Genomic DNA, 15996 nt, shown 5'->3' with positions numbered 1-15996 from the left:
GCAAACAAGCACACACGATTTTGCATTTTCTGTTTCTCTAATACTAATCTTAGGATTGAAAAAAATCTCATCAATCTAAGCCTGTGATGTTTTCGATTTCTACAATACACCTTCAACATACAAAATAACATACTCAATTAAAAGTTCAAATGCTCAACGTTAATTTCGTCAATAGACATGTTCGATTTCCATTTAAAATAGTGACATTTCCTATTTTTAAAAAAAAATAAAAAAACGACGTCACTATTTTTAACAAAAATGATCACAATTACGTTAATAAGACTAACCTTTGTACATTCAAACTTTTTCTTGGGTGTTTTTTATTTATTATTTTGTATGGTGAAAGTTTGTTGTAAGAGTCGAAAATATTAGAAATTTAAGTTTGGAGTCAAAACAACTTTCAGAAAATTTCAAAAAAAGCTATGTGATTTTTTTCTTTTTCTTTTCTTCTTTTTGTAATTGCTCCTGAAATTAGAAGAAACACATAATTGAACGCAACGTTGATATAGGTTTCCATAATCCATTCAAGAAATGGAATAATAGAAGTAAATTATATCAATGCTGCACTCAATGATGTTCATTCAAACCAAGGGAAAAGTAAACTAATAATCTTGCTCCACCGAGAAAAAAACACAAAACATCATTTATAAGACACTGAAGACTAGTGGCATTATGATCCCAACTCAATGTAATGGGGATTACCACAACACCTTCATGCGTTTCACTTCTGCACCAAAAACCGCTATCAACCCTATATCTGTCCTCAATCAGAACACTTTTAACCCTGTTCAAACCCTTAGCAAAGCTCTCCTCCGGTTAGACATCCTCAGTCTGATGATGTTCTCAGCTTTAGCTTCCTCAACGCCGCTTGGTCTTCGTTCCAAGACAGTGGCCATCTTTTCATCTATGGAAGTCTTCGTGGAAGAAGCATCGTTATTTCTTGACCTTACAAGCTCCAAATCCCTTACAAGGAATTGGTTCATAGCTCACAAGTCTACAATCTCGATGACCCTTATCTATCTTTATCTCTTTGTTGTACCGGCTGTTTCTCTTGGTTGTATCTTAAACAACGATGCTTATGTTGTATGTTGTGTTCTGTATTAATGGAATGAAACATATGTTTGTCCAAAAAAAAAAAACCATGAACTTTCAAATTTTGGCCATTTAAACCATGAACTTTGTTATAGGCCATTTAAAACATCAACTTTTGTTGAGTAGCTTTTTTAAACATGAAGTTTCGTTGACCATGCCAAAAAAACATAATGTTAAATTCGATAATTGACCTACTAACAGACGTTATTATGCCGTTAATCACTCTATTACTAACAAAACGACATCGTTTTAATGGAAGTTTTAATTCGAAAAAATGTTATTTAAACCATAAACTTTTAAATGTAGACCATTTATACCATGAACTTATAAAATGTATGTCATTTAAACCATAAACTTTCAAATTTATGTTATTTAAACCATAATACATGAAAAAGGTGATCAATCTTTCAAACTTGTGTGTAGTGTCCTAAAACAAGATGATCAATCCTTCAAACTCTAGTGTAGTGTCCTAATAAATGAAAAAGACTCAAGACAAATACAAAAAGACACAAAATACATGACAAAGATCGAAAAAAGAATGATGAATTGATGTTCTTCTTTCTCTTTTTCAGAATCGCATCATGAGGCAGGGTTGAAGAAAGAAGAGAGAAACTAAACTAGGATTAAACGGTTTAGCCGGTTAGGCTTATATACTTATGCGGTTTCTAATAAACCAATCGGTCCGATTACCGAATCGAACCGAAATCCGATTATCCAAATCAATTGTGTCGAACAGTTAGGCTTTCTCTTTTCGGTTTGCTTCGATAACCAAAATTTTCAGTTTGTCTAGTTTTCACCTAACTCTCAAGATAAGTTCATGGTTTATATGACAGGAATTTATGAGTTCATGGTTTAAATGACATACATTTACAAGTTCATGGTTTAAATGGCCTATATTTAAAAGTTTATGGTTTAAATGACATTTTTTCGAACTAAAACTTCCATTAAAACGATGTCGTTTTGTTAGTAACAGAGTAATTAACGGCATAGTAACGGAGTGATTAACAGTATAGTAACGTCTGTTAGTAGGTCAATTATCATATTTAATGTCATGTCTTTTTTGGCTTGGTCAACGAAACTTCATGTTTAAAAAAGTAATCAACAAAAGTTGATGTTTTAAATAGCCTACAATAAAGTTCATAGTTTAAATGGCCAAAATTTAAAAGTTCACGGTTTAAATGACATTTTTTCCATTTAGGTATGTACTAAAAGATTGGTGCATTTGTGTACTGCATTGAAACACAAACTTTATGTACTACATCTACATGATATCATCACTACTTCAACGGCGGCATACAAGTTCGCTAGCTGTTAAACTCTTTTTTTTTTTTTTTACTTTTGTTCATATAATTAATTTCCAGTAGTATCACACTATCATATTTACTAGGTTCACCAATTATTTACTAATTTCATTAGTATTATAAGTAATCACTAGATCAGAATCCATGGTACACTGCTAGACAAAAATTTATTTTATTTTTCATAAATATAGTCTATATACTATTAAAATATAATTAGTGTTTAAGTTTGTTGTCTAATTATTTTCAAAAATTTATATATCTCTCATCATGATATATTATGTGATATGATGTATATACTAATCTAATAATATACACAATTTTTTTGTAATTTCTGTCAATCTAGTAATCATTTTTTACTTAAAACATAAGTAAATTTGTAAGTTTAAAATTATGAGTATTTTTTTAACCCAGAAAAAGGATAAAAAATGTTGAAAAAAAAGATTAAAAATATTATTATATTAGAATAATATCCTTTTAAGTTATTGTTCGTATGGCTTTGTTTGGGCCATTGTTTTTTTTTTACTGGATCATATTTTACTTACTGGACTTTACTGGGCTTGCAAAATTTGAAGAAAAAACAAAAAATAAATGAAATTGAGAAAAAGAAACAGAATTTGACGTTCATTCTGGTTTTGTTGTTCATTTCATATTCCACTTACTATACATAGAAAAAAAAAACCAAACTCATCTGCGATCGATTCAATGTGGCCAATTTCATTAACCGATTTCAAAAAGAAATCGATCTGGGTTCTTTATATCAAACAGAGGCCCATAAAATAATAAAACGAATAGAGGTCTACAGAATTTAATGACAATAAATGCAAAAACTTTCCAAAAAATATTTTTGAGCAAAAACTGCTACAAAAGTACTAGTATAAATACCAGCAAGATCCACAATTGCTTACTAATTCATTAATTTGTGAATAATGGCTCAGACTCGCACGTAGGATTATATTTATGTGTAATATGATAAGAGTGTTGCTAATTAGGTTTATTCCTTTATAAAATAGAAAATTGAAGGCTATGATGTTACAACATCTTATTACATCTCAGATTTCAGGTCACACATGATCACAAAATCTTTCAAAATAAAGAATCTTATTACAAACATAATTTGGAGAAACCCAAAATTTCCAAAAACAAGAAATTATTCATAAATATTTTTTTATTAAATCGTTGAGAAGCATGAGTATTCATAGTCTCATTTCTTCTCGTTCATGCCAAGGCTGTTCTTCACACCGTCAAGAGCACCTTGAGCCATGTTCTTCACTGATTCACCGGTCTACATATATACATTCAAGGGTTCAGTTTTAGAAAATTTTATATTTTAGTTTCAACAATTGTATAGAAATATACCTGTCCAAATAAACCAGCAGCTTGTTCCTGGTTATGTTGGGCGGACTGTTTAGCGGAATGAGATCCATCAGCTGACTTGTCACGAGCTGATTGTGTCACATCTGCAGCCTTGTCACGTGCTTGATGTGTCAAATCAGCAGTCTTGTCACGTGCGGACTCCGCGGTTTGCTTCGCAGACTCGGTCCATTGCTCAGCTTTCTCCTAAAATATCCATCAAAACCATATATAAACAACTAACATACTTAATTAACATTTGGTAACATATATATTAGATAATACGGGTTGAATATGATAACTATAATGCAGGAAAGATTGGATTCAGGAAACGGACTTGAGCTTGGCCTCTGGTCTGGCCAGCGTTGAATTGTTGTTGAGACATGATTGATGATTCAAAAAGGGATGATGAGGATTTGAAGTTTGTGAGAGTGATTAAGTTCTTTTAGCTTTGATTGATTGAATTGGTATGATACGGAAGTGTATTTATAGTGTTTATTTGGTGTTGGATTTCTTGAAATTTGAGTGATTAGTGAATAAGACATTTAATATTTGTGGATTGATTTGTGTTGATGTTGAGAAAATTATGGGTTGCCATTTGTGTTTTGTAACATCCCTTTTGACTCTTTCTCTTCTTTTTACTTTTTCTTTTAGACAAAGAAAAATACTACAAAATGAAACTTCTTCTATCCACAAAATAGAAATCAAAATTGGATAAAATGAAAAATGAAAAAAGCAAACCCAAGGATTTCTGGTTATCTCATTGAACTTGATGGTTCATCACTACACTTATACTAAGAAAGTACGAAGCTCATTTGTATTGCTTATAAATTAAAAGTTTAATTACTTTGTTTTTTTTTTTGTCACAAGTTTAATTACTTTGTTTATAGTTTAATAATAGAATTTGTTTCTGGCATTACATCTTGGCCAAAACTTAATTATTTAATAGATGATGACTGAATCGATTCGACTTGACCAGTCCTAAACTGATGGATGTGATACATTTTCATTTACGTACATAGCTTTCCAAATCACCATAAGAAAGACTAGGGACCGCATCTACCACAATGCTCATTGCGCGGTCCATCAACTTATTAGGTATGAGTTTATCATCAAGAAAATCCAAGATTAGTTTAAACTTAAACTGCAAACAAGACCCGTCCTAATTACATGATAATGTACAACAAGCTAAGAACTTTTTTTGAACCTACTAATAAATAAATTTTAAAATAGATACTTTGTAAGAGCTGGTAGTGACCAAACCATCTTTTGATAATTTGATTCCACATTTATGAGCCAACCCGGCGTTGAGGTTTTTTTCTCAAGTATATGGCTCCCCAAATACATTATTATATACAGGGGTTACAAGCATGATTTTTGGCCTGGTTCATTCCAGAATCGACTCCGGCCGGTTTCAAGATATTCTCCAGCTTTGGTTCGAGGACATTAACGGCTAGTGTTTGCTCTAGGTTACTAAGTTTTAAACCTCATTTTTTTTATAACAATTCCACTTTGGTCTTTATTTTACTAAACTTGGTTTCACTACTTCTAATATTGTTCGAAACGTCGAGTGCTTTGTTTGTGAGGACTGATTTGTTCGAAATACAAGAACCCTTTCGACAAATGTTTATAGTTTAATGACCCTAGAGGACTTCGCAAGATGGTCTGGTCTGCACATGAACAGAGCAAAAACTCAGCTTTTTCACGCGGGGCTAACCCAAGCTGAATCAGATGCTTTAACAAGTTATGGTTTCACGCCGGGATCTTTGCCTATACGCTACCTAGGGTTGCCTCTGATGAGTAGGAAGCTAAAAGTCTCAGAGTACGCGCCGCTTATAGAGAAAATCACATCTCGCTTCAACTCTTGGGCTACAAAATCTCTCTTCTTTGCTAGAAGGGTGCAATTAATTGCCTCTGAAATCTCAGGAATTGTCAACTTCTGGATCTCCACTTTCATCCTATCACTGGGTTGCATCAGGAAAATTGAATCACTGTGTTCTCGTTTCTTATGGTCAGGGCAGATTGACAAGATTGGAATAGCAAAGTTATCTTGGTCTCAAGTGTGTCTCCCTCGGGCTGAAGGAGGCCTCGGATTAAGAAGATTTGCCACTTGGAATAGAGCTCTGTGGTTGCGCATGATTTGGCTTCTCTTTTCGGAGAGTGGCTCACTGTGGGTTGCCTGGCATAAATATCACAACTGCAGCAAAGTCACGAGTTTCTGGGATCAACCGGAACGAGCCTCTGACTCTTGGAACTGGAGATGCCTGCTTAGACTGAGACCCTTGGCGAAAAGATTCATCAACTGCACCATTGGCAATGGAAGAAAGGCAAGCTTCTGGTTTGACAATTGGACCCCTTTCGGACCACTCATTAAGTTCATCGGGAACCAAGGGCCGAGAGAGCTACGAGTTCCCTTACCTGCAAAAGTAGCGGATACCTGTGACTCCCAAGGCTGGAAACTTGCTGACCCCCGATCAGAGCAGTCAGTCCAACTTCATGTCCACCTCACCACCATCAGTAACCCTCACACATCACAAAGTCCTGACTCTTACGATTGGGTAGTGGAGAATAAGAAGTGCTATGGTTTCTCCTCTTCAAAAACATGGGCAGTCCTTTGACCAAGAGCGGACGTGGTCTCTTGGCACAACACAATTTGGTTTAAGGGTGCGACCCCTAAGCATGATTTCATTGTATGGTTAGCAAATCAAGACCGCCTCCCTACAAGAACAAGGTTGGCCAGGTGGGGAATGAACGTCAACACCACATGTGACCTCTGCTCCCACTTCCCAGAATCGAGAGATCATTTGTTTTTATCCTGTGGTTTTGCCGCTTCTATTTGGAATGCAGTTTGCAGGAAATTGGAACAACCGATGTCAAGTTTCAGCTCTTGTATGCACCTGATAGCTTGGATGAGTAGCGGAACAGAGCGAGCACCATCGACACTTCGCAAACTCGTTGGCCAGTCAGTCATTTATGCCATCTGGAGACAGCGAAATAATCTCTACCATAACCAGACGATTGTGCCGCCTGCAGTAATCTTCAAAGACATAGACCGCGAGATCAAAAACTCAATCACTGCACGACAGCTTCACAAATGCTTTAAAAAGCTTATGCAAATCTGGCTGCTTTGACTTTGTTTCCTTAAAATGGATGTAACTTCCCGTTTTTCTTGCCTATGGTTCTCTTGTTTTCCACTTTTTTTTGCCAAGAAACCAATCTTTTGGTTGACGCTTTTGTAAACCAAACCCTTTCATTTATAATGATATTTGCATTTTAGCAAAAAAAAATATGTTTATAGTTTAATGGAAAAGTCCCATACGTTGTCCACTTGTCAGTGTTCTCACATCACATGGAGGAGTTCAACTTCTAGTTCTGTTCTGTTTAGTGAGTTATGGGCTAGAACCGGCCCATGTAGGTCCAAAAAAATAAAAAACTTGGTTTTATAATTAGTATATTTAACCATTTCGTTTATCGACTTGTCCACCCACAAAAAAAAAAAAAAAACCCTAAAGCTCTCAGCCTCTCAGTAACGCTTCAGCAGTCTCTCCGAGAATTTGGAAAACTCCGATGGCGAAGAAGGTTCTCAACCCTTTGGAAGATCCACCAACCGCTTCTTCAAGCGGCGACGAAGAAGTCGAGACCTCATCTGGCGAAGAAGATGTAAAACAGACCTCTGATTCCTCCTTTGAAGAAGACGATCCCAAAGATCCCGCCACCTCTAAAACCCTTAAAACTACCCCAGCCAATGCTCCAAGTACCGAGTCTGAGGGTTCTGAGTCCGAATCTGAACCATCACCAGAGAAGCCTGTCGCCGTTGTCACAAGACTCACAACCAAGCCCAAGAAGAAGGAAGGTAACGAATCTACTGCGCCGAAACCAGGGAAGAAGCGAGCGAGTGAAGCAGGAACGACTTCGAAGGACATGCATGTCAAAAAGGCCAAAAAAGCCAAGAAGGTTTCAGGAGATGATGAGAAAAAGCCTTTCCAGAGACTATGGAGTGAAGATGATGAGATCTCCCTGTTACAAGGGATGATTGATTTTAAAGCTGAGAAAGGTACAAGTCCTTATGATGATATGAATGGTTTTTTTGATATGGCCAAGAACAACATTAGCTTTGATGTTAGCAAAATCCAATTCGGTGACAAGATTAGATCTTTGAAAAAGAAGTATTTTGCTAAACAGAAGAAGAAAGGTAGTTTAGAATCGTCTCATGATAAGAAGTGTTTGGGGTTAGCTAAGTATATTTGGGTTTCTGATGGTATGGCTCTTGAATCTGCTGTTAAGTTGGCTAATGGAAAATTGAAGAAAGTCGAGTCTTTGAAATCTGGTGGTGATGATAATGTTGGAGAAGAGAAGGAAGTGGTGATTCCTAGAGGAGATTCTGAGTCTTCGAATTTGTTTGAGAAGTCTTTTCTGGTTCGGACTATTGCGGGTCTTGGTGTGGATGAGTTTTCTGTGAAAGAGAAGTGGAGTAAGGTGTCGGTGGAGACTAAGAATAGAATTGAAGAGAAGTTGAAGTTGGTGGAGGCCAAGGAATATGAGTTGTTGAGGTTGAAGAGTGACATTTTGAAGGAGGTGGCCTATGTGATGACTCAAGGCATATAAGAAGAAGCAAGTTGGATATGTATAGGTTTAGCGGTTTTAATCGCAGGTTTAATGGAGATGATGCAATGCCTCTTTTTGTTATCTATCTACGTTTCTGTTTTATAAGTCGTTTGGATCCTTATGTGATGGTTTAATTAAGAAGAAGAAGACAAATTAGTTGTCTAATTAGTCTTTTGGTCGACGAGCAAAGACTATATGTAAGCTTTGTATATTAACTCGTTTGTAATGAGCGAAGACTATATATATGCTTTGCTTTGCCTTTTTTTTTTTTTTTTTACTGCTATATAAATGCTTCTACAAAATCTCAATCTCTCTAATTAAACAATTATATTACATTAACAGGCAATTTTAATGACTACCGGATCCAAAACTTAATTAGCATCCAGTAATTCTCATTTACAAGCTTCCAGTTTATATAATAGTATAATTTACATAACGTTCACACTATTTTACCAAACAGAAACAAAAGCACTTGAGATGTAAAAAGAAACAGAGATTTTAATAAATTACAAAATCAACTTACTAATACCTTCCGTTTTGCTTAATTGGTAGAGGGAGCTTGCACCATTTACTTAATTTGGCTTGTGAGGTTCTGTTACAGGGATAGCTCATAGATTGAAATGAAGAATCGATCTCACATGACGCAGGGAGAGTATGTGATCGATGATTTGGAGTTTTCACCGTTGAGGGCTCAGTCTCGGACCTCATGCGAAAGGCTTCTAGAGCTACTTGTCGCAAGTAAGTGTTTTACAATCTGCAGATTACCTTCTCCTTCTGCAACTCATCCGGGAAGGACAACAAAAACGTCATCGCTTCATCTTGTTCCCAAAGCTTCATTGCTTGGTTGAATAGATGGGCCGAAAACTTGGTTTAATTATCTAATCTTTGATTGTAACCTAAGCTTTTTCATTATCAATGAAATATCTACAATTTAGCAAAAACTTACTAATACCTTCTTTTGTATGCTCATTACTTCAGAAGCCTACGTTTTGGCACGCTCATCAGGGACGTTGCAGTCTAGCTGTGTTGTGTATAATCTTGGTTGACTTAAGTTCTGTTCACTCATTCTAGTGATAGTATGATACTGAGCTAAAGTTCTGTAGTGCTCTGTTGCCCGTGCCACAGTGAGAAAAAAAAAAAAGAAGCATTGGCCTATGACATCCAATTTGGAAAACATATTAAAGGGCTGATGAAAATAAGTTTATTGTTAACAAATATATTTAAATATCAAATTGTAGGTTTACAAGTTATACTGATGAAAACTATATGCTAATAAAGAGAAGCAAAATATGGGCATGTACAGTCCAGATATAGATATCTAATATGTTAATTAATTTAGCAAAAGATAAAAACAAGCATAATTAGAGTAAACTAAGGGATTTTGCTTTGTTTCTCAAAGTTTCGTTATATGCTGTGCTTGTCGCTAGTGGCTCGTTGGTAGCAATCAAGCATGGGTCAGTGCTTGTGACCACGAGCTCGAGTGATCGAGCACACTTACCAAACCCAAAAAAAAAAGTTTCGTTACATGCTTCCCTGCATGCTTTTGTGATTGTTATGGTTTGTTATAGTGAATTAGTGATAAAACTTTTATTTTAACTTTTTTTTCTTCCTTTATAGATGCTGCGTCCAGATATTGTATCTTGAGTATTATCCAGATATTGTGTCTGGTTCACCAAATGAAGATCAAACAATTCTATATGGATTTTCATATTGTGTTGTTGTCTTATCTTTGTTGAGAAGCTTTTAAAAGGAACAAAATGCGTTAAAATGCATAATTTGAAAATGGTATGATTTTTTTTTTAATTCAAACAAGCTATTCGTTTGCCCACATGACACAATATAATAAAACCAGCTTACCTACTTTATGATTTTATTTAGTTATTTATCAAATATTCAAAACACAATCTAGATGAAACGACAAGTCACAAGAGTTACCCTTGGCTCATGAGTAAAAAATGGATGGTAAATTTTGTGACTTATCGTTCCATCTTGAATATGATCAAAAGTGATAAACTAGGTCTGAAGGAGGATAAACCAAGTTGTTTTGTTGATGGATACTTACACTGAGTCTCTTGGCAAACCAAACAGCATGCTTGAGTAAATCAAACAGTCATTATTCTTCAATTCAAGTTATATATTTACTTTTAATGCAATTTTGGAAGGATTTTTCTTTTTCTTTTCTTTCTTCTCAAATCTTTGATAAAGCAATTGGTGAAAGCAAAGGAGGAAAGAAGAGTAAACATACTTTCTCTTAGCTCATAAGCTTTTTGCTTCTAAAAAGAATTTTAAAAAATATAACATTATTTAAACCATGGTGAAAGCTTAAAAATTTTAGGTTGGAACAAAAAAAAGACGTACCGTTGACACAATGAAGCATCACTTCGTCTGTCACTTTTCGCCGACAAAGCTCACATTTTCTGTTTACGTTCATCACATAACTCTAAAAAAATGACGACGCTTCTAATAGGAAAACTCCATATAAAACATGAATAAAAACTAATCGAGTGTAACGAAATGTGCAACGTTTGACTAACCATATCGATAGTGAATTATTTTTGTTATTGTTTTTTTGCTTGCTTGGTCTAACCATAAAGCCATAAATCCAGAAGTGACTTTTTTGCTTCTCTGTTTATTCAAATAAAAATGAAGCCTTGGACTCATTCTAAGTTGTAAAAACGACATTACAAACAATGTAACCCAAACAATACCCTATGAAAAATTCTAGATTCCACTGAACTCTAAGATGTATATATATGCATTTGAATCAAATTCATTTCGAGTTCTCAAGAAATTGATATGAAGATGAAAAACTTACGGTGCTGCCATGTGTTCCCGGCAAGACTCTCCGTCTTCTTTGCTGCTTTTGCAACCTAGCTTCCTCATCTGATCAAATTCAGAGATAGAGAGAGATTACAAGATATAAATAAGGCTGCAATACACATTTCACCGGTACAAATCACAAACACTACACCTGTTACACTCTTACCTTTCAATATACAGAAAAGATCCAACCGAAGAAGACGGTGCAACCTTCTGATCTGGTTCAGCCCATGCAAACATATAAGTTAAATGGTTCAAGACAAGTGTATATAATATTTGATCGAAGATTAATATAGTCTTGCCTGAAATATATGTTCCTTCTTCTCGTACATGTGCTATTAAATGATTTCTTCATTGTTTACCCCACAGAATCAACCACACATACTACAACAGTTTTTGAGAAGTTTGAACCAACCATGCCATCGCAAAGTAGCTGAAAGATAAGGTTTCGTGAGCGTGTCGTGCCACCACATCCCCTCCACGCCTTCGGATGTGCATAACGCTCCTCCAACGGCGTTTTTTTGTCTTTCACTATGGATTTCGAATATGTCTCTCCATACTTGGCTATATATGTATAGAGAAGAAACCCAAATTACAATCATCCACATACCACAACAGTTTTGTAAATATTGAATCAACCATTTCATGGTAAAGAGAATGTACCTGAAGTCGTACGTTGCATCGGCTGCTTGACGCTCCTCCAACTGCTGCTAGATATGCTTTCCTATGTATAAGTAAAGAGAAGAAACAGTGTCATTACATTTGTTTGATTTCAGTGGACAGATGTGACAACGTGTATGGACTACAATTCTGTTGCTAGATCTTAATCTTATCATTTACTCGTATCTTATCTTTAATCTCTCCTGATAATTTCAACAAGTTGTATCTAATTATTATTTTTGTTTCTTCAAAACAAATAAACAAAATGATTTTCTAAGTTTATTTTAATTTCTAACATTTTATGTTAACTAGATTAGGACCCGCACGATATGCGGGTTTAGAGTTTTTAAAATAAAATAAAATTTAACAAAGAATATAAAATATATATTTTTAGTAAGTAAAAACTATTTATAAAAATAAATTGATAAACGAAGTTGTCCAATGTGATATTTGGTGTAAATGGTGCGACTATGTGGTTGAGACTATTAATTATGTTTTCTTTGAACGTCCTCGCTCGTGTGAAGTTTGGGATTTATCTCTGACTATAGTCTCGTCAGAGGGTTTTCCATATGAGTCAGTATACTCGAATTTAGATTTTGTTTTCTGGAGAGATACCTCTCAACAGGGTGATCCTGATCAACTTCTTCAATTACCGTAGAATTTATGGCCAATCTGGAAGGCCATAAATAAAAACGTTTTTCAAGGTTTAGAGATCAAGACGAATGATATAATTGCTTAGGCTTTGGGCGATAAGTTAGCCTGGGAAGAGGCGCTCTCTTTTACGGCGATCATGCCAGCTCCATCTCCGTCTTCGGATGTCCAAGTTTCTTCACCTGGTTGTCATATTAATGGTTCTTGGAAAGCAACCAATGTGCATTCAGGATTGGGCTGGTGGTGTTGCGTTGGTGAGGAGTGAACCTTGTTGTTGGGGGCCAAGTATCTAAGCCGGAGCCCCTCCCCCTACATTCGGAGTTAGAAGCGTTGTTGTCGGTCATGGAGCGGATACGTGCTGGAGGGATCGCTTGTCAACATTTCGAGACTGATTGTGGTGAGTTACTCACTATTGTGCAGTCCCTGAAGATTGGTCATCTTTCTCCAACCTGCTCGATGAGTTAAACTCACTGGAGTCCTTCCCACTATTCTATATCTCTTGGATCCGGCGTGCGTCAAATACGAAGGCAGATTGTCTTGCCCGTGCTTTGCGTTATCTGATCTCTGAAGTTTTTTTTGTAAACCCTTTCCCTCCAGCTTGGACAACTAACAGAATAATTTCTTTTTGATTTATTGTTTGGTTGAAAAAAAAAAAAGTAAATAGATACACTTTTAGTAAAAGAAAATAGTTGTAGATGAGTTCAAAATTATTAAAATTAAATTAAATTTAACAAAGAATATATATTTAATTATTTTCATAAGTAAAAACAATGTATAAAAGTAAAGAGATAAACTTTTAGTTATAGAAAATAGTTTTTTTTTCTATCATACACTATGTATATCCATTTACAAATCTACTATATACATTACCAACTAAAATGTATTTGTACACACAAATATATTTTACTGTTAAAATATACTCTTTAGTCTTTACTACTACCAACAAATTATCGTTATGAACACATTAAATAATCTATTATATTTCTCTTCACTTTAACATTTTTATAGTTAAAAACGCATATGTTAATATTACATACTCCTATCTTATATATTACAATAACAGTCTTTTTGAATAAATTATTTGATTGGTGGAAAAAAAATATGAGACGATCTTTTTTTTTTTTTTACTTCAACCATCTTTTTCTTTATGTAAAGGGGAGTATTTACAATTTTTTAGAAACCGTAATTAATTGTATATTTTCACAAATATTTTTTTATCTTATTATATAAACCTTGATGACAATACTACTCATTAACAAGATCATGACACATGTCAAATATATTGATAAGATGTTGACACGTGTCAAATATATTGATAAGATGTTGACAACTGTCAAATTATTATGTTAATTATTTGATTTTACTATTCTACGTGATATTAGCCATGTTTTCTAGAAACCAAAAAAAAGTTTTAAAAATATCTTATTATATAAAGTTAGGTTTTTAAAGTTAGTCATTAACAAAATTTTGACATGTGTATAAGTTAATATAATAGGAGAGATTTGAAATTTCAACAGAAAACAAAATATTTTGTTTTAAACAATATTAATAATGTAAAAAGATAATTATCAAAAATCACAAAAATCTAAAAGGCTTTTTTAAAACAAATAATTATAAGGAGATTATATATATATTTCACAAATTTTGAAATTATAACATTATTTACTTATTTTTAATTTTAAGTTATTAATTCTACAAAAACGATAGAAAAGGGATTACGGGAAATATACAGTTAACTATTTATTCTAAATTTTGTAAATGCTCACTTCTATATAAACATAGATCCTCTCATATTTTTCATCTAACAAAATAATTTATTCAAAAACACTGCTTTCAACTTTGTTCTATTTGTAAAAAAAATAATTAATGGGAAAGTAAAATTTTCCTTTTTTTATACCAAAATTTTCGTCTACTTTCTCCTTTTTCAGTTCGGAATAGATAAGATTTATATATTGACCCAAAAAAAGATTAATATATGCATCTTTTTTCTAATACTGTATTTTAAATTTTATTATAGTATTTTTAGATTATTTTTTTTAATTTATATTTTCACTTTGAACTACTTGAGATTTATATATTATCGTGCTTATAATTTTCTATTATTTCTTTAATTATGTCAAATCAATTTTTTCTAGTTTCTCAACCTTCATTGGTTGGTCATAGACACTTTTTTTTTTGTGCAAACATAATTATTAACATTCATTCAAATCCCAAAAGGAGATAACGAGTATAAGCTTATCAATCTAATGGTTGGATAAAATAGGCTAATAAATACAAGCTTAAAACAAAAATAGATAGATAGATTGGAAATACATAAATCATTGTTGAAAGATCCATAGGAGCTTGGAGACTGTGACATCCTGGTTTGTAGAAATGTTTTAAAAAAATTGATTTGGCCACCTATGTCACCAATGTGCACTTATCTTTTTGGTCAAGGATCCTGAGAGAACTCTAGAGTTAAACGTACTTGAGTTGGAGTAGTTTCAGGATGGGTGAGCTTCTGGGAAGTGATTGTAAGAACTGCGCGAGTGAGGACAAAACACAGAGAAATATCATGTGGTGATTTGTAGGGTCGGTAAAGTATTTATAGCCTCTCAGATGTAACAAACCGGCCGTCGGATATGGATGGGCCCACAGGTCGGGAGTAGACGTGGGCCCCACTAAAGAAGGTGACTGTCAGGACATTACAAAGACAGAGGCTACATCATGGTATGTCAAAGAAGCTTCCACGAATACTATGACAACCCATCCCATGGACCCCACTAGCCCACCGCTAGCTGCCCCAACGGACCATCCGTGGACCCTGCTAGCCCACTGCTAGCCGTCCCAACGAACTCCAAGCTGGCCCTACAGGGCATCGATCCTAACCCCTCACTATGGAAATCCACATCCACCAGTAGGTTATTGGTGCGACAAGCGTTCCTCGAACCCTGGTCTTCACCCTTTAACAACTTTCCCACATGACAAGTTGCCACCAATTGAGCTGCAGGGCCAGTTTGGGGTCTGTTGGGGCAGCTAGCAGTGAGGCTAGTGGGCTAGCAGTGAGGCTAGTGGGGTCCACGGGACGGGTTGTTACAAATACATTAAGAAATCTAATATTAGTTACTATCAAAAGATTTTATAACATTAAAAAATGGTCTTTAATTTCTCTGGTTGTCGGAGCAAACCATTTTGAGATAGCTAAAAAATGTGAACATGTTCTCTCCACATAGGAGGAGTGCAGAGCCGAGGTTCTCTGTATGGTGGAGGAAGTTGATCGCAGGTTATCTCTCCAAGGAAAGAAGGTAGAGAAGGTTGGACGCACAGTTATCTCTCCAAGGGAGGGAGGCGGAGCCAATGTTCTCAATGGTAGATGAGGTTGGACACAAAGTTCTCTCCATAAGGGAGGGAGGAGGAAGGACGGTGGAGCCGAAATTCTCTCCATGGTTGGTAATACACTTTTGTGATGATACATCATTGATTAGTATACTTTTTTAACAATAAATGATTAGTATACTATGTAATATATTTTTTTTGA

The 15996-nt window shown here is 34.8% G+C and overlaps 2 protein-coding genes across 2 annotated transcripts; one reads left to right on the top strand and one right to left on the bottom strand.

Moving 5' to 3' along the window:
• On the bottom strand, positions 3376–4208 carry LOC104732359 (late embryogenesis abundant protein 1-like). Its single transcript, XM_010451890.2, has 3 exons — positions 4081–4208; positions 3750–3950; positions 3376–3675 (listed from the first exon to the last, which is right to left on the bottom strand). Exons 1-3 carry the CDS (start codon positions 4126–4128, stop codon positions 3595–3597), a joined length of 330 nt encoding a protein of 109 aa, XP_010450192.1. The 5' UTR covers positions 4129–4208; the 3' UTR covers positions 3376–3594.
• Positions 7230–8611, top strand: LOC104732358 (probable transcription factor At1g44810). Its single transcript, XM_010451889.1, has one exon. The coding sequence runs from the start codon at positions 7311–7313 to the stop codon at positions 8346–8348; it is 1038 nt and encodes a 345-aa protein (XP_010450191.1). The 5' UTR covers positions 7230–7310; the 3' UTR covers positions 8349–8611.

The sequence above is a fragment of the Camelina sativa genome, chromosome 12 (genome assembly GCF_000633955.1).
Source record: "Camelina sativa cultivar DH55 chromosome 12, Cs, whole genome shotgun sequence".
Classification (NCBI taxonomy): domain Eukaryota; kingdom Viridiplantae; phylum Streptophyta; class Magnoliopsida; order Brassicales; family Brassicaceae; genus Camelina; species Camelina sativa.
This window is presented reverse-complemented; position numbering and strand designations above follow the sequence as displayed.

Coding starts and splice junctions, on each gene's coding strand:
- LOC104732359 (XM_010451890.2), bottom strand. CDS start 4,128: ATGTCTCAACAACAATTCAACGCTGGCCAGACCAGAGGCCAAGCTCAA. Junction 3,951..4,080: donor AGACCAGAGGCCAAGCTCAA/GTCCGTTTCCTG, acceptor TGGATATTTTAG/GAGAAAGCTGAGCAATGGAC. Junction 3,676..3,749: donor CTGCTGGTTTATTTGGACAG/GTATATTTCTAT, acceptor GTATATATGTAG/ACCGGTGAATCAGTGAAGAA.
- LOC104732358 (XM_010451889.1), top strand. CDS start 7,311: ATGGCGAAGAAGGTTCTCAACCCTTTGGAAGATCCACCAACCGCTTCT.